This window comes from Citrus sinensis, chromosome 8 (assembly GCF_022201045.2).
Source record: "Citrus sinensis cultivar Valencia sweet orange chromosome 8, DVS_A1.0, whole genome shotgun sequence".
In the NCBI taxonomy this organism is placed as follows: domain Eukaryota; kingdom Viridiplantae; phylum Streptophyta; class Magnoliopsida; order Sapindales; family Rutaceae; genus Citrus; species Citrus sinensis.
Window position 1 is genome coordinate 25,788,577 of NC_068563.1, and position 17,396 is coordinate 25,805,972.

The window sequence follows — 17,396 nt, forward strand, 5'->3', positions numbered from 1 at the left end:
TATGCATCCTGACAAGTCTCCTGGTCTAGATGGTATGAATTCAGCATTTTACCAAAGGTTCTAGCACATTGTTGGTGAGGATGTTAGTTTGGCTTGCCTTCAATTTATTAATGAGTGTTCCTTTCCAGCTGATGTGCATAATTTATATACATATTTTACCATTTATTATATAATTGCTAGTTATTTTTATTTGTTATTTTTAATTAATTAAATTATTTTATTGAATAGGGGATTAATTGGAGATTATGGATAAAAAAGGACATAAGGGAGCTCAATTTCAGAAGCGTTAATTAATTGATTTCAGAAACAATTAGACATACACGCATGTGGAAGTGAAGCCGAGGAAACCAAAGCTAGTAAATTAATTGATCCAGCACGTAAAGAAGAATTTAAGCATAACATTGGCTTTAGCTTAGTTAAGTTGCACGTGTATGGCATTGTAATATTTGGAAAGCAATTTAAAGCGACCCGCACTAGGCTTTCATAATTGGAAAATGAATCCTAAAGCAATTCTAAGGGTGATCACGTGTGAGAGCAAATCAAGGAAAAGCCCAAGCCTTTTGGCTTTAGAATTAAAAGGACGGTGGCCCACTTTGAATAATATAAAAGCAAGCTTTTGGCTTTTGTAGAAGGGAGCAGTCGCTATAGAGGAAGAAAGAATGCAGACGCAATTCAGGCAGAGGAGAAAAATAGCAGCAGCAATTCGGCTTCCCATGGCTGAATTTATTTATTTTGTTGCTCCCAATTCAAGTATGTCTAGTTAATTTTCTTATACTGGGGTTAAGGATGAAACCATATTCAATGAAATAATTTTTATTTTTATTTAATTCCCTATGTATATTTTTTGATGATTATGGTTTTTATTTCACATGATTAATTGGATGTTATTAAAATCTTTTCATCAATTTTGTCATGCATTGTTGATTGTTAGGATTAATGTTCGATTAAATCTATGCTTGGATTTATAAAGTTTATACATGATTCTCTTTGATTTTATGTTTTTCATTAAATTGTTTACATAGAGTGCTTAGGAAAACTTTGACTCTTTGTTATTCAATATGTTCACATAGAATACTTAGATATCATACTATTAAGCAGAAAAAGAACCTACATTAGATTAAATTTAATTGAGCTTAATTGTTATATTCATGAGATGACATAGATTGATTTCGAGTTGTCACTCTAAAATTGGGGATTAATTAATTATTAGATAATTACTAGTTGAATAGTGGTGGATTATGAAACCTTGGTAGTTTTTATCTTATTGAATTCTCCTTTGTTTTAATTATTTTCTTAGTTTAATTTTTCTTAAAACTCAATTTGCTCAACTAGGTTAGAATTAATGTTAATTTTATATTTAAATTAGACTTTTCAATTTATAACAATTTATGTGGGATCGACCTCGTTACTACTATTCTATTTCTACATTTGTGCGCTTATGAGTATATTAAAATTTTTCACAACACCAGCGGGCTTGAATGACACGTCTATTGTGTTGATTCCGAAGAAACCAAAGCCAGAACTTGTATCAGATATGAGGCCAATTGCATTATGTAATGTGCTTTATAAAATTATATCTAAAATGCTAGTTAACCGTATGAAACCAGTTCTTGATTTGATTATCTCATATTCTCAAAGTGCCTTTGTCCCGGGCAGAGCCATCACGGATAGTATAATACTCTCAGCCGAAATCATGCATTTCCTAAAGCGGAAGAGGCAAGGAAAGCATGGAGTTGCTGCTCTGAAAATCGATATGTCCAAGGCATACGACAGGATGGAGTGGAATTTCCTTCAAGCGATGATGCTCAAATTGGGGTTTGATGTCAAATGGGTGAACTTGATTATGCTTTGCGTGTCTACAGTCCGCTATTGTGTGATCCGAGAGGGTAAAGAAGTTGGGCCAATTGTTCCTTGTGGAGGTCTCCGCCAAGGAGATACATTATCTTCGTGCTTATTTATTCTTTGTGCGGAAGGCTTAAGTGCTTTGATTAGAAGACATGAAAGACTTGGCTTGCTACATGGGGTTCGAGTTGCAAGAAGGGCTCCCACGGTATCTCATTTGTTTTTTTTATGATAGTTTTCTTTTCTTTAAGGCAACATACAATGAAGTTTTGTTAATTAAGAATTTGTTGACAGTGTATGCTCAAGCCTCTGGCCAGGTGGTTAACTTTAACAAGTCATCAATTTCGTTTAGTGTTAATATGTTTGATTCCAATATTCAACAGTTGTGCGAACGTCTGGAGGTTTATGCTACCACTAATCATGGAGCATATCTTGGACTCCCATCTTACATTGGCAGGAAGAAAAAAGAGGTGTTCCAATATATTCGGGATAGGGTCTGGCAGAGAGTTCAAGGCTGGAGTTCGAATATGTTATCTCGAGCTGGAAAGGAGATCTTATTGAAGATGGTTGCCTTAACAATGCCTAATTATGCTATGGGTCTTTATCTGTTGCCAAAGAAGTTGTGTAGAGATTTGGAGGGGATGATGAACTCGTATTAGTGGTGCAACAAATCACCAGGGGGGAAGGAATTAATTGGATGAAATGGAAGCATTTGTGCAACCCAAAGGGGAGTGGAAGTCTTGGTTTTAAACAGATTCACTCGTTCAATATTGCGATGCTAGGAAAACAAATTTGGAACTTATTAACCCACCTTGATTCGCTTATGGCTAAAGTTCTTAAAGCTTGTTATTATCCTCGAAAATTTGTTCTTCAAGCATCTTTGAGGCACAACCCCAGCTTTGTGTGGCGTTCTATTTTAGCTTTTAAGGATGTGGTGGTGCATGGTTGTAGACTGCAGGTTGGTAATTGGCATAATATCTCCATCGGCAATGATCATTGGCTTCCTGATATCAATGATGGGTTTGTTTCTACAACTCTCACTGAGGAGCTTGCTGCAGCTCCTGTAAGTGGTTTAATGGTGCCTAATCAACAGATTTTGGATTATGATGTTGTATCGGATATCTTTAATATAAGGGATAATGAGTTGATTTTACAAATTCCCCTTAGCTCCCGACAGGATAATGATTTATGGTACTGGATGGCCGATCCTCGCGGTTGCTATACGGTGAGGAGCTGTTACAAATTATTAAATCCTATTGCACATAATTTATTTGCTGGTGTGTGGCGGAAACTGTGGAGATTGAATATTCCTAGCGAGGTTAAGAATTTTATTTGGAGGGCAGGCTACAAAGAATATGTTGCCTACTGCAGTTAACTTAATCTCTAGAAGAGTGGAGATTACATCTACTTGTGCTGTGTGTAGTGCTAATGAGGAGTTTGTCCTGCACGCATTGATAGAATGCAGTTTTGCTAAGTCATGTTGGTTTTCTTCTCCTGTTGGTTTTGTTGGCTATTGTGCTTCTTTTTTGGGGTGGCTTGAGCATATTTTTACTCGCTGCCGCAGGGAGGATTGCAATATAGCTATGATGATTTGCTGGCGAATATAGATCCATCGAAATGACATAATCTGGAACGACAAGTTTGGCTTTGTCCAACAGGTTTTAAATTCTGCTGGGCAGTTTCTATATCAATGGCAAATAGCCAAAAAGCAAGTGTATTATGTTGATGATGATGTGCATAGGTTGGCTCATGGGGTTGTGAGCTGGGAAAGACCTAAGTTTGGCTGGGTTAAGTGCAATGTAGATGCAGCCATTTTTGAATTACAGAGAAGGTTTGGGCTGGGTTGTGTTCTTCGTAACTCAGATGGCTGTTTTTTGGCAGCAAGGTGTGTTGGCAGACCTGGAACGTTCAGTGCAAGAGAGGCAGAAGCTTTTGGCATTCGGGAGGCTCTTAGCTGGTTAAAAAAATTACAGTTCCCATGTGTTGTTGTTGAGATGGATTACCTTCAAGTTTTTCAAACTTTGACTGAGGGTTTTTCAGGCCCTAATGACTTTGGTCTCATTATTGAGGAGCTTCTGGCATTAACTCTGTCTATAGGAGAAGTGAATTTCTCATTTGTTCGTCGATTTGCGAAAGTAGAGATGGCTAATGGGCCGGACGGCACGAGGCACGGCGCATGTCCTACAGCACGGCACGACACGAGTACGTTTCAGTAGGGCACGAGGCATGGCACAACATGCATATGGGTCGTGTCGGGCCTTAAAAGTACGGCACAATTAGAGATGGGCCAAAGCACGGCACGTGAATAGGCACGTAATAAGCACGCTTCATTGGTGGGCTAAGCACGCGGCTCATGAGCCATCAATAGCACGTGGGCCAAAATATATCAAAATAAAATTTTTTAATGAAAAATAAATATAAAATATCATGAATTTACAAATATCTTGCAATTAAATTTTTTAATATATTTTTTTTAGTATAGGCTTTTAAAAATTAATTTAAGTTCTAGTTTAAATAAATATTCTAATTTTTATATTTACAATTTATTAAATGGATAAATAAATTTCACGATTTTATAAATGATAAATAAAAAATTTTGCGACATTAATATTTGATTTATGAAATCATAACTTAGTGAATAGTTAATGGAGATATGTTTCATTTGTGAATGAAATATTTTTCATATTTATGCACAAAAAAAATAAAATTATGAACAAAATATTTTTATGATAAATTAAAATTTGCATTTTTGTTCAATGGAGTTCAAGTGCAATTATAATATTAGTAGTTCAAATAAAATTAGGTGTAATTGTTATTGTAGGATTGTAATTTTATTTTTCATTAATCATTACTATGATCTATGAAATTATTATTATTATTATTATTATTATTATTATTATTAGGCTGGTGAGCTTAAAAAAACACGTCAGGCACGTGTGGTTGAAAAAAACACGTTAGGCATGTAAGCTCATGCCGTGGGCCGTGCCCAAAAAAAGCTCACCAATCTTTTTTTTTCTTTAAACCCACATGTCTAACGTGCCTAAAATAGCACGTTAAGGGTTCCTCTATTTTTTTTCTTTTTTTTCCTATAAGGGTTCATATATTTCAACTAATAATTCTACTAGTTTTGTGTTAAGTGTTCCTATTATCTAGTTAAGATTTTAATAGTATGGGTTAAATACTAAAGTTACTTATAAATTTTTATTTTTGGTTGGATTAGTCCCCAATTTTGGTTAATCTTTCTCATGCCGTGGGCCGTGTCGGGCCCTTATAAAAAAAGTGGACACGGCCCACAAACTCGAGTGGGCCGATTTTGTGCCAACACGACCCCTCAGCCATCATTAGTTGAAAGTCATGTACCAATAAGGGAGAAAGTTTAACTAAAAGTAGGGGCTCATCCAATAAGAAATGAAATTTACTTGTAATTTAACCCAAAATATTAATACTTAATGAATTTAATAGGAATATTAAACTAAAAACTCGTGGAATGAAAAGTTGAAACATATAAACCTATAATTGAGAAAGATTAACCAAAATTGGGGACTAATCCAACCAAAAATAAAAATTTATAAGTAACTTTAGTATTTAACCCATACTATTGAAATCTTAACTAGATAATAGGAACACTTAACACAAAACTAGTGGAATTATTAGTTGAAATATATGAACCCTTATAGGAGAAAGTTCAACCAAAACCAAGAAAATTATTCAACGAGAAATGAAATATACTTGAATTTAACCTAAAATATTGGTGTTTAATGATTTCAGTGAGAACACTAAGCACAAAACTAGTGGACTAAAAAATTGAAACATATAAACCTATAGTTACGAAAGATTAACCAAAATCAGGAATCAATCCAACCAAAAATAAAATTTTACAAAGTAAAATTGGTTTCTAACCCAAATTATTAGAATCTTATCTAAATAATAAGAACATTCAACACAAAATTACTGGAATTATTAGTTGAAATACATGAACCCATAATAGAGAAAGTTTAACCAAAACCAAGAACTAATCCGACAAGAAATAAAATTTACTTGGAATTTAATTAAAAGTATTGATTTTTAACGATTTTAGTAAAAACAATAAATGCAAAACTAATGGACTGAAAACTTGAAATATATTAACGTATAATTCAGAAAGTTTAACCAAAATTTGATGCAAATCCAACCAGAAATTAAATGCTACAAAGTAATTTGGTACTTGACCCAAATAATTGCATCTTATCTAGATAATGAGAACAATCAACACAAAATTAGTAAAATTGTTAGTTGAAAATCATGTACCAATAAGGAAAAAAGTTTAACCAAAATTAAGAACTCGTCCTGTGAGAACTGAAATTTATTTGTAATTTAACCCAAAATATTAGTATTTAACAAATTTAGTAGGAAAATTAAACACAAAACTAGTGGACTAAAAAGTTGAAATAAATGAACCAATAAATGAGAAAGACTAACCAAAATTTTGGGACATGCATAATAAACTTGAAACATCCACCTATTAAATTGATATTTAACCAAAAGAATTAGAATATTATTATTTTATAATTGTTTAACATTTAATTATGTTTAAAAAAATTTTAAATATTTTTCTCATTTAATTAATGTTTATCTTATGATTTAAAAATTTCATGATTTTTTTCATTTTATAATTTTTTTAAGCATTAAAAAAATTTTAAAAATTATTTAACGAACAACCGGTAAAATACCGGTTGTTCAAGTTTTTGGTAGCGGTTGTATAAAATACAACCCTGCACTGTAAGATGACTCTTGTATAAATTAGGATATTTATTGGGATTTGAGAAGTGCAGCACATATAATCATAGGTATAGTGATATTTACAACAGACATCTGCTAGAACTAATTTAGATTAGTTCTATTATGACAAGTTTAGATTTTTGATCTTACAAATATTAGAGGGCCTGCCTTACCCACAAACTAGCAGTAGAGATGGCTACCTCTACCCAATTTTTTATCAAGAGAGGAAAGTGAAGGGTCAACGAACATACTCGAATCCATGCCGTCGAATAGGGTTGAAATTTGTCATTACAATTTTACAAAGTGGTGCTACTGGCACCCCTGTATAACTCCTGTAAAACTCCATTTTTTAATCTATTTTTATTTTTTTACCCTTAATTAAAAATAAATTCTTACTGTTTACACATTCAGGGTTCGTTTGGGATTGAGGTGTTGTACCTTTTAAGGTACAGCTGCTGTGGAAAAAAAATTATAACTATGAAATAAAAGTTAGTAATATATAATAAATATAAATTTTAAATAATAATTTGGATGAAATTATTAAAAATATAATAGATTTTTCATTATACAAGTGAAAAATCATATCAACATAGCTTTCAAGGTATAACAATTAGTGTTTACTAAACACTTTAGTGCTGTAACTTTTAAGTTATAACTGTCTAATCTCAATTACAAACGTACCCACAATCTTTCTCCCACTACAAAAACTATTCCCATTAGATATTTCTTTCCTTAACTATGAAACTTGTATATGAAAAAAATAATAATAGCAAAAGGCTTGCTAATCCTTAATCTTGCATATTTCTTCTCATAATCATATTTATTTTCAAAATCGTTATTCCTTTAGCATTCCCATAAGAATAAGGAAATCAAGAGTTTGGGGTCATGATGATTCACATAGAAGGATTTCAATGACTTTCTCTGAAATTTAGTTTTGACTCTTACACAAGCTGGGTTAATTTCCTTAATTTTATTGATCAACTAAATATTTTCTTATTTAGGAGAGTGAAGACCCTTAAACTATTTTAAAATTTTGAGAAATTAAATAAAGAAACCATATAGGGGTTTATTTTTTAAAGAAAACAAGCAACAAAGACGATGATTATAGAGAAACTCAGGCACATTAGAGATTCAAATGAGAATTTTTAACCCTACTTATATTAAAATATAAATTTGTCACCTGAGAGAGCCGATGATGCAAGAAGAAAGAGGAACTCAGCTACTGAGAAGACGAGATAGAATGATAAAGATAAAAGAGAAAAAAAAATTATGAAGAAATTAAGTGCATTTTAAAAAAAAAAATACCTTTAGAAGGGGTTTAATGAGGATTACAAAGGGGTGCCAATAACACCACTCGTTTGCCAAAACCCCAATGAGAAGACCCCATGATTTCTACAAATTTAGCCCAAAACAAGCCCAGGCCCACTAAACGAGAAACCCTAAACTTATGAAGGGTAAAAAACAAAAAAGGAATAGGGAAAAAGCAAAAACCCTAAAGATCGCAAAAATCGGCGGCAGGGTCCTTATAAATTCCCTCCAAAGCCCTCTTGCTTACGCCTCTTTCGTTAACTCTCGCTAAAACCCTAGCTTTCTCTATCTTACTCTCTTCACTCTAACACACGTATCCCGTCAGTTATCTTCGATGGAGTTTTGGGGTAAGCTTCACTCACTCACCTTCTCTTTTTTGTTTTTCTTTAGCTTGTATTTTGTTGTCTCTGTTTCTATTTTCGTGATTTTTGTCTTCTTGTTTATATTAAGTGTGTGTTTTGTATATGTGTGTTGTTATGTTTGGATCCATAAAATATCTCAAAAAGATTTTTCTTTTTTCTTTTTTTTTTTAGTTACAAGTTTTACTAGACACAGTAAAGACGCATCACCTCTGCTCATTTGTTAGTTTGATTATTAGTTGCTTATAAGGGGTTTATGTTTCATTATTTTCATTAAATACGAACACTAAGCCTGTGCTATGTAATAAGTTCTGGTTAAAGTTATTGAACTTGTGGTTTCGATATTGGTGGATTTCTTTGTCTGTTTATTGTCTTTGTTTTCTTTAATGTTTTTGTTTTGCTGCATTTTGCTTTTGACTAGATTCAAATTTTTTCTTAGGTTCTCGATAGAGATTGTCTTCAAAGTTGTTCTTGTAGCATTGTGCTGCTATTTATTCAAGTTTGCCAATCCACTTAGCAATAGCATTATTTAGTCATTTAGCATAAGCTTCTGTGATGATAATGCATACACTGACAATGGGTTGTCTTTTCTTTTTGTTGTTCTAGGTGTTGAAGTTAAGGCTGGGCAGCCTCTTAAAGTGAAACCTAACTTTGACAATATCATCCATCTTTCACAGGTTTTAAAACTTTTTGTAGTTTTGTTATTGTTGAGTTGAAAATATGCTTTAAAGCAATTGATAGTTGTTTGTTTATTTTGCGAGATGTATTGAACCCTGCTTCTTGTGCAGGCATCACTTGGTGAGTCAAAGAAAGAGAAAGGACACGATTCTGTCCCCCTCTTTGTGAAGTTTGGTGACAAGAAGCTTGTCCTTGGAACACTTATCCCTGATAATATCCCTCAATTATCTTTTGATCTAGTTTTTGAGAAAGAGTTTGAGCTTTCTCACAACTGGAAGAACGGGAGTATCTACTTTTGTGGTTACCAGACCCCTTTGCCTATGGATAGTTCAGGTGAGTCTTGTGACTACTAGAATGTTTGCTTTTTTCCTTGATTGCTTAAGTTTTACTGAAAATGTTTATATTCACAGATGAATTTGATATGGGGGACTCTGATGAAGAAGAGCAAGAGGAGCTTCCTTCCATTACTGCTGTAGCAGAGAACGGTAAATGCTGTTTCTATGCTTTCTTGCACAGAATGATTTTTAGATATATATATATATCTATTTACTTTATGTTATCAATTGTATATGTGAATGTTTTGTTGATTGTTTCTGGCTAACTATTTTTTTTTTTCAGGAAAAGCTGGGCAAAAGGCTGAGAAAGCAAAGGTGGCTACTCCCAAGGCTAACCTGGCTGCTAAGCCTGCAAAGCCAATTAAGGATGTGAAACCTGAAGAAGATGGTGACGATGAATCAGATGATTCAGATGATGAGATGGTTGATGGAGATGATTCTGATGCGGTAACTATCACTTTCTTGGTGTGAAATGTCTTTTAATCAGTATCCCTTGTTCTCAGAAAATTTAATGGCATTTTTTTACTTGACTAGATTTCTGGTGAGGATGATTCTGACGATGACGATGAGGATGATTCAGAAGATGATGAAGACTCAGATGAAGATGAGGAGACACCTAAGAAGGTAGATGCATGCACTATGGTTAACATTTAAGGCTCTTTGATCTTCAGATTTTGGAAATATAAGCCTGCTTCTGTCTTGACATGAATTTGTTGTATTCTTTTTTAAAGCCTGAAGTAGGGAAGAAGAGACCCACTGAATCTGCAACAAAAACTCCCGCTCCTGCAAAGAAGGCAAAAACTCCCATGTCTGGTAATTTTCTAGCTACATGATGTTTCTTTTTGCAAATGGTTATTACTGTTTGTTTATCGCTTGAAATGGATTGGATGGGTTGTGGTGACATTGGCATCTTCTGTTGTTTGTTATATATGTCATAGATATCATGCTTTTCCTGTGATGGTCCTGTACTTTATAATTTTTTGCAGTTTTTAATTCTGTTGGATTATGATGGAGTTTGAAATGATGTTCTTTGATTCCTATGGCAAACTCATAATTTCCCTTCATTTAGGACATAATTTGCTGTGGCCATATTTGAGTTGCTGTTTTTCTTGCTTTCCAGAAGCATTCACTGAGATTCTTTATTACTGTGTTGACAAACTTGATTTTTCTTGTATAGATGGTAAGAAGGGAGTTCATGTTGCTACTCCTCATCCGTCAAAGGGTGTAAAAACACCTAATGCGAAGGCACAGACTCCGAAATCTGGGGGACAAGTCTCATGTTCATCCTGCAGCAAGTATGTTCCTTGACAGTGCTTTGAATTGAAACTTATAAAACTGTTATATCTGTTTGACTGACTTGCTGTATGCATGTATATGAACAGGACATTTAACTCCGAGAATGCTCTACAGTCTCATACAAAGGCTAAGCATTCTGCAAAATAGAGGGGTTCATGTTATAACATGCTCTGCTGCCGGTTGCTGTGGCATGTTTATTTTTGCGAGCACATATGGAGAGCTATGTGTTAATGTTTATGTTAGGCTTTTGACAGAAAGTGAATGAGCTAGTACTGCAGCGCTTTCTACTATTGTTATGGATGTCTTGCTTTTAGTGAATTTATATTTAAACTTGCTTTCTCTTGATTTCTAATGTCAAATGTGTGATGATGCTATATACCTTATCTTTGTTCGTCTTTCTGAGCTCTTATGTTACATTTTCATTCGAAAGATGGGCGGTAACCGCAAGGTCTTGGTACATGTTTGAGTTTGGATTGTCAAATAAGCTTTATCTAGCTTAGCTGATTTGGGCTGTTAATGTGGATTTAACATCGAGTATTTAGTAAATTAGTGATTTTTAATATAATTGAGGAAAATTTAAGTGACTTTCGCACTACACAATTGCAAACATTCGTGTTATCAATTGGCAATATACTTTTCACTTTCTGATAAACTTGCAGAACAAATCGCAGGTTATGAATCATAATCCTTTAAAGTATTTTATAAACGACGATAAGCGAGGTTGTGGGTCCTATGCAGGTGCAAAAGTTTTGCATTTGCCTCTTCAGATTTGGGTCATGTTTGGAATTCATATAGACTCAAAAAAATCAACTTATGTGAGAATTACTTCTCAACATGTTTGGAATTCACATAGGCTCTAAAAAATCAACTTATATGATAATTATCAAGCATAAGAATGATGAAGGCTCAAATTGGAGTGAAAAAATTTACCGATCACAAGAGTGCTGATAATAGAATAGATTTTCAACAATTTAAGAGCATTTCTCACCAATGTTTTCCACAATCCAAGGACATTTATCAATTACAAGGGAAAGAGAAGAACAAACAAAGTTATTGCTGCCGTAAGTTATAGCTTGAGAGATACAACCAAAACCCTAGCAACACCAAGGAAACACGACACTGATGTTCAGGTTGCAAAAGTAACTCAGGAAGTCCGAAGATGCCCTCCCATAACATGTGCAAGAAACCATCTTCGAACATCTGATACTGCACCAGCAAACCTGTAAACAAATTTCATCATAAGCTGCAATTAAAGAAAGAAAAACAGCTGGTTCCTTAGACGCAGGGTACCTGAACCTGCAAAACTCACAATGTGTAAGAACAGTGCTAATTTTCATTTATGATTTAGAGAGAGGGGAGAGAGGGGAAAAAACAAAAAGAGGTAAGTGTGAAGAAAACAAAACCCAACTCAGAAGCATGAAATTTTCAGCATTTGCTACTCTGGATGTGCAGCAGTCACAGAGTCCCTGACTGCAAAATTCATACAAAAACACATGCAAACAAACACACACTCTAAAAGCACAACAGATTTCCACACACAAATTGCACTAGCAACAAATATCATAACTAGAAACCCACTCGAGAAAAAAATAGACAGGCCAATGTTCTGCATTTTATGAAATGTCCAATTGCTACTAATTCCCTTTACTATTAAAGGTGAAGAAATTAATACCTACGAACTCTGGTATGACTATTTCGAAAAAGTGAAAACAAAAATAATAACAGTAATAAAGTTGGTCAATTAACAGAAAATTCAAATAGCTACTGAAATAATCTCAATCTGTTCATTTAAAGTTTTCACAGACTTTGGTAAGGATAACCCAAGAAAGAAAATAAAACTGGCAGCTAGCATAGAAAACTTGAGATGATGGAAATGTAGAGTCTGTTCTATGTTATATTCCATTGATGTATAACAGTGGAAATCAATGCATTTTGCAAAGCCAACATGCAGTCAAGCACACAATTCAAGCAGTTTTGAACCAGTTAGAAAGACCAAAAACACACACACCTACACCTAATTCACATGCCACATCACAGAATTTGACCTGCATAGTTGAAAATGGCTGTAAACTATATTTATTGAATGGGCAATCTCCACCGAAATGTAAATTGATTAAAGAAGAAAGCCAAGTATCCTAACCATACAACATACAGAAGAGAGAAAACGAACCGGATACTAGAGAAAGAATCAGTATTCATTGCCTCCTTGCTCCGGTTGCTGCTTATAACTATGATATCCGTTACCATTTTGCATAAGCCCATCATTGTTGATTCCCTGGTCATTGTTGCCACCATCTGTATTTCCTTTATAAGCTTCTTCTTGCTGTTCCCTTTCCCTGTTCCACTGCTCAATTTTGGCACGTCTCTCCTCACTGCCTTCCCTGACAGGGCTGTGATACCGCCGTCCACCAGGGCTTCTACTTCTCCCTCTTCGGTGGCTAGGGCTTGTGCTCCTGTGCCTCCTGCTTCGACTTTCATAATACTTGTCCCTGTCATCATACCTTCTACCGTTCCCACTGTGAGAGCGGTCTTCATGGCTGCGCTGCCTGTAAGGACTTCTGCTTCTGCTACGGCTATGTCTTCGTCTATATCTACCAAATAGCTGGCGCCTCAAATCCCTAACAACAATGAAAATAAAATGGAGATTGGATTTAAAATATATATATATATATATTTCAGCTCATATCATTCCAAACCATTTTTCCTGCTAGCATGAAAAAACCAATAAGAAATGTTTTTGCTGTTACCTGCTAATCCTTTTTAGGTGCATAAAATTGCAGTACCCACCACGATTGCATGTATTCTCCTCATATTGTCTACAGGTAGCTTCTCTAAAGTCCGTTACAGGAGAGAAGTCAACAATAATAGGACGCCCTATCATTATTGATGGTCATACCAAAGTAAGAAAAATATAAAAGAAACGAGGCAAAGCATTCACCACATTAACAAACATTGACCAATTACAACATCATCGGTCAAACTCAAAGCGTAACTTATTCTTTAATATCTCACACAACACCAAGAAATTAAAAAAATCAGAAGATGGAAGTCTTACCAGCATAAAATCTCCCACTTAGACTTTTAAGTGCTCTGGCAGCTTGTTCTTCCTCCCTAAACTGCACATAAACATTACCGACCTGCATAAAGATTTGATTAAATGTTACATACAAAATAAGAGGTTACTGAGAAAATAGACCAAAAAGGGAGGAAGAAGACAAGCTTGCCATATGATCAGCTAGGTTGTCACAGACGTTCAGGCTCTCAATTTCACCATATTTGTTCAGTTCCTCAAACAAATCTTCATAAAAATCCTACCATTTCATATGAAAAACGCTTACATGTCATGATGACAATTAAGAGAAGCAAAGCTCATAATTTATTTTTTTTGAAAAAAAAATAACTATATTCATAAAATCATTCCAAAAAGCTAACAAATAAATCACTAAAAGCATCCATCGAGAGAATCCAGCCAACGATATAACGAACCTAACTAATTTTTAAACAAATATTTACCTCCAGATAATTACAAGCACTAAATTTTAACTCCACGTTAATTATTTAATTTTCAAAATTTAATTACGGCGATAATACCTCAAAGTGTTCTTGGATCTTGCGCGGGTCAAGCGGGTTGCCCTGCGCGTCGACGCCGGGGGTGATCATATCGAGCCGCTGATACATGTTCGAAAGCAAGAGCGTGGGGCTGACACTCGGCTTCGTGTGGAGACGCGAGCATCGGTCGCCGTGTCTGCACGCGCCGATCTTGAAGTAAAACGGACAGTTTACCCTGTCTTTCTCGGTCCCGAAAATCGACGCCAAGTGCTCCGCCATCGCAGGCTTCGAAATATAATCTCTCCAAATTCACAAATACGACAGCGTTTTTTTACGTGGGGTTTGGAGGAATGTAGTGAAAAGAAGGGAGCAGTGGTTTTGGCTTCTCCGCTATGAAGAGGAAAGTGCTTTAAGAGTTGTGATGCTAATTTAAGAGAAGCTGTTTCGAGGATCTAATAGTTCTAGACGCTTCGTCCCTGCGAGAAAATATTTTTTTAAAAGAAATTATCATTGAAATCCCTGACCTTTTATATTATATCCTTATTTTTTAAAATATGAATATGGGAGAGATGATAATAAAAAGGGATATTATCATTTACTACCAAAGTTATTCTGACATATCATGTCAGTATTATGGTTTGTCGAAAAGTGTATTTTATTATTAAATATTTGCGTCATTATCAATTCACTATTATACCATTAAAAACGTTAAAAATTTACTAATGTCATAAGGGTATCAAAGATATTTCTAATTATAAGAGTAAAATTGTCTATTAATTTGATAGATAAATTATCATTTTACTACCAAATTTTTAGGGGAATTATCATTTTACTACCAAAATTATTCTGACATATGATGCTTAAATTACAACAGGTAAAATTATTATTTAAGGGGTAAAATTAACTTTCAATTCAATTTCTGTTAAACATTAACATTTTTTTAATGGAATAGTAGTGAATTGATAACGGCACAAATATTTGGTAGTAAAATGCACTTTTCGGCAAATCATGGTACTGATATGATATGTCAGAATAACTTTGATAGTAAAATGATAATTTTCCTAATAAAAATTAGTATGGTTTGGAAGTTCAATATTAATTTAGACGAAAGCTTCTTCTCAAAAAAAAAAAAAGATGAAAGTGTATTCAAAAGAATCTGTATAAATTATGGGGTCCGGCTATGTTGCAACTGTGGTACCGTACCACAGTTGCAACCAGCCATTAGATCCACTATTACACCCTCCATTCAAGTGGATCCGATGGTTGATTGTAACTGTAGCACGGTACCACAGTTACAACATAACGAAGTCCTAAATTATGAACCCATATCATAAAAATTTAGAAGGTAGGCCAATATTTAAAATGAAAAAAAAAACTTAATAAATTATTTTCTTAAAAAGTAAATTTTTCTTCAAAAGGTTAATATATTGACTAGAACATTTGGTCAATGCATGGTGGTTTGCCCGAGAGGTTAAGGGGGAAGACTTAAGATCTTCTGCACATTAAGTGCGCGTGGGTTCGAACCCCACAGCCACCAGGGGTGAATTAACTTAATTTCACTTCGCCGCATATGTTTTTCATATACATCAAACCTGTCCCCTTTAGAATTAGAAATAGTTATCCCGTTTCCTTTAAAATTATTTATATATAATTTTTTTATTGTGTATAAATAATAATTGATAATTAAGTTTGTTATCTCAATATAATTAGTAATAATAATAATTTTTTTAAGTTTAATAATTTTATTTTCTAATTGAATGTGAATAATTTAAGATTTTTAGAACAAATATTAAATTATATGAGATATAAAATAGATCCTTAAAATAAGATTTTAAAAAGTTATTCCTTTTTATATTTTTAAAAATGTACTATAAAATTGAATGATTTTATCAAAAATAAATTTTTAAATTCTCAAAATCATTTTTAATCTCCAAAAACAATCTCAAATATCTTAAGAGTCCGCCATAATTTTGAAAGGAATAAAACAAATGCGTTTGCCGGGAGTCGAACCCGGGTCTATTGCTTGGAAGGCAATTATCCTAACCGTTGGACTACAAACGCTGGGTGTCCTGTTTAATTTTGCTAAACTTTAAGACAGAAAAAAAGAACGCTCAAAATTCAACCTAAAATTAAAACTAGAGCTTTTATTATGAGTGGTGAATAAATGTTGGCTGCAAATAAAGGTCTACATATCCATTTAATAAAATCTAAAAATTAATTTTTTGTATTGGATACACCCTTTAACCTCCAAAATTGTCCTCAACTAGTAAAAGCATATTCTATTTATTATATTTGTTCCCTCACAACGCTCAAAAATAATTTTTATTATTAACCCACCTTTAAATTCTACAAACTATTGTTCCCAAAAAAAAAAATGTATTTACAAACAATCAATATCTGCTTCTTACTGCTTTAAATTTCCCTCGTTTTTCAGTAACTTTCAGTAACGAATGCAGCAATGCCATCGAGGCTTGTCATGCACACAACTTTATTCTGACTAACCCCAATTTAATGTGGAAACGATCCAAGGCCTTTGCCCCCAAATCCTTTACATAAGCAATATACTTCTTGAGTATATTTACTTTATTCCAAAAAAATTCATATGATTTTTATTTATCTTTTGAATGGAGTTTTGTTAAATTTTAATAACTTACAAAAATAACGAATGCTGTGTCATTTAAAATGAAAACTTAAATAGAGAACTTAATAAGAATTTAATAAGCATAGAAATATAGAATATAGATGCTGGGGAATATTTACAAAACAAAGGGCTGAGATTGAGACCCCACGTTTTAGAAGTCAGAAGCACGGGCCATTGGGTTCGCAACCCCGCCGATGCATGGGCTAAGCTCGGCGAGCCTTACAGTCGATCCTATAATAAAATCAAAATTTAATAAAATGCTAATTGCTATCATGGACTTTAATGTAATGGATTTGAACGTTGAAACAACACGCGATGCTCCCCTACACTGAGTCGGGAAATCACAAAGTTTATTTATTCTATGTTGTAGCATTAAGATTGAGAAAAGTTTATCAGTATGTCTCTTTTATGGACTCGAAAGTTGCGTTGCAACTACACAGTGTCAATCCCAAATCTCTCCCTCTTACAACTTTAATAGGCTTTGTTTTAATAAGATTTTGGAGCGAAGAAAAGACACAAACAAAAGTTTTTAAAAACAAAACTTGTATTAACAATGGTGGTTGGAGGCTGAAAAAGGCCTCAATCCTTTTGTGTGTGCATTTTTTGTGATGAGTGAGAAAAATAGAACTT

At 33.9% G+C, this 17,396-nt stretch overlaps 2 protein-coding genes and 2 non-coding genes across 8 annotated transcripts in view; 2 read left to right on the forward strand and 2 right to left on the reverse strand.

Annotated features, from left to right (window-relative positions):
• LOC102618548 (histone deacetylase HDT1-like) overlaps window positions 1-10,921 on the forward strand; it is a 36,706-nt gene extending 25,785 nt beyond the window's left edge. Inside the window, exons 1-9 of one of the 2 annotated variants that reach the window (XM_006484916.4) lie at window positions 8,089-8,255; window positions 8,874-8,944; window positions 9,056-9,278; window positions 9,356-9,430; window positions 9,564-9,727; window positions 9,815-9,904; window positions 10,012-10,093; window positions 10,458-10,575; window positions 10,663-10,921. In XM_006484916.4, coding sequence (XP_006484979.1) covers window positions 8,243-8,255; window positions 8,874-8,944; window positions 9,056-9,278; window positions 9,356-9,430; window positions 9,564-9,727; window positions 9,815-9,904; window positions 10,012-10,093; window positions 10,458-10,575; window positions 10,663-10,723 — 897 coding nt within the window. In that variant the 5' untranslated portion in view covers window positions 8,089-8,242 and the 3' untranslated portion in view covers window positions 10,724-10,921. Of the gene's footprint in view, window positions 1-8,088; window positions 8,256-8,873; window positions 8,945-9,055; window positions 9,279-9,355; window positions 9,431-9,563; window positions 9,728-9,814; window positions 9,905-10,011; window positions 10,094-10,457; window positions 10,576-10,662 lie in introns of those variants that run through there. The other variant, XM_006484917.4, reaches the window with a different exon arrangement.
• A 603-nt stretch (window positions 10,922-11,524) lies between these two features.
• Window positions 11,525-14,559, reverse strand: LOC102616318 (splicing factor U2af small subunit B-like). Of its 4 annotated transcripts, none has more exons than XM_006484910.4 (6): window positions 14,168-14,559; window positions 13,801-13,887; window positions 13,632-13,713; window positions 13,324-13,450; window positions 12,747-13,194; window positions 11,525-11,796 (listed from the first exon to the last, which is right to left on the reverse strand). In XM_006484910.4, the coding sequence occupies exons 1-5, from the start codon at window positions 14,402-14,404 to the stop codon at window positions 12,765-12,767; spliced, it is 963 nt and encodes a 320-aa protein (XP_006484973.1). In that variant the 5' UTR covers window positions 14,405-14,559; the 3' UTR covers window positions 11,525-11,796; window positions 12,747-12,764. The 4 variants fall into 4 exon arrangements, with proteins under 4 accessions (XP_006484973.1, XP_024956704.1, XP_006484971.1 ...); XM_025100936.2 differs by having other exon boundaries at window positions 11,525-11,872; XM_006484908.4 differs by having other exon boundaries at window positions 11,525-13,194.
• Window positions 14,560-15,578: 1,019 nt separating this feature from the next.
• TRNAL-UAA (transfer RNA leucine (anticodon UAA)) lies at window positions 15,579-15,662 on the forward strand. The gene has a single exon. It is a non-coding gene; the product is annotated as a tRNA-Leu (tRNA).
• A 452-nt stretch (window positions 15,663-16,114) lies between these two features.
• On the reverse strand, window positions 16,115-16,186 carry TRNAG-UCC (transfer RNA glycine (anticodon UCC)). The gene has a single exon. It is a non-coding gene; the product is annotated as a tRNA-Gly (tRNA).
• Window positions 16,187-17,396: the final 1,210 nt, after the last annotated feature.

Excerpts from the sequence above, each read along its gene's own strand:
- LOC102616318 (XM_006484910.4), bottom strand. The coding sequence starts at position 14,404 with ATGGCGGAGCACTTGGCGTCGATTTTCGGGACCGAGAAAGACAGGGTA. Across the intron at positions 13,714-13,800 it reads ACAACCTAGCTGATCATATG|GTCGGTAATGTTTATGTGCA; the intron begins GCAAGCTTGTCT and ends ATCTTTATGCAG. Across the intron at positions 13,195-13,323 it reads CACCTAAAAAGGATTAGCAG|GGATTTGAGGCGCCAGCTAT; the intron begins GTAACAGCAAAA and ends CATTGTTGTTAG.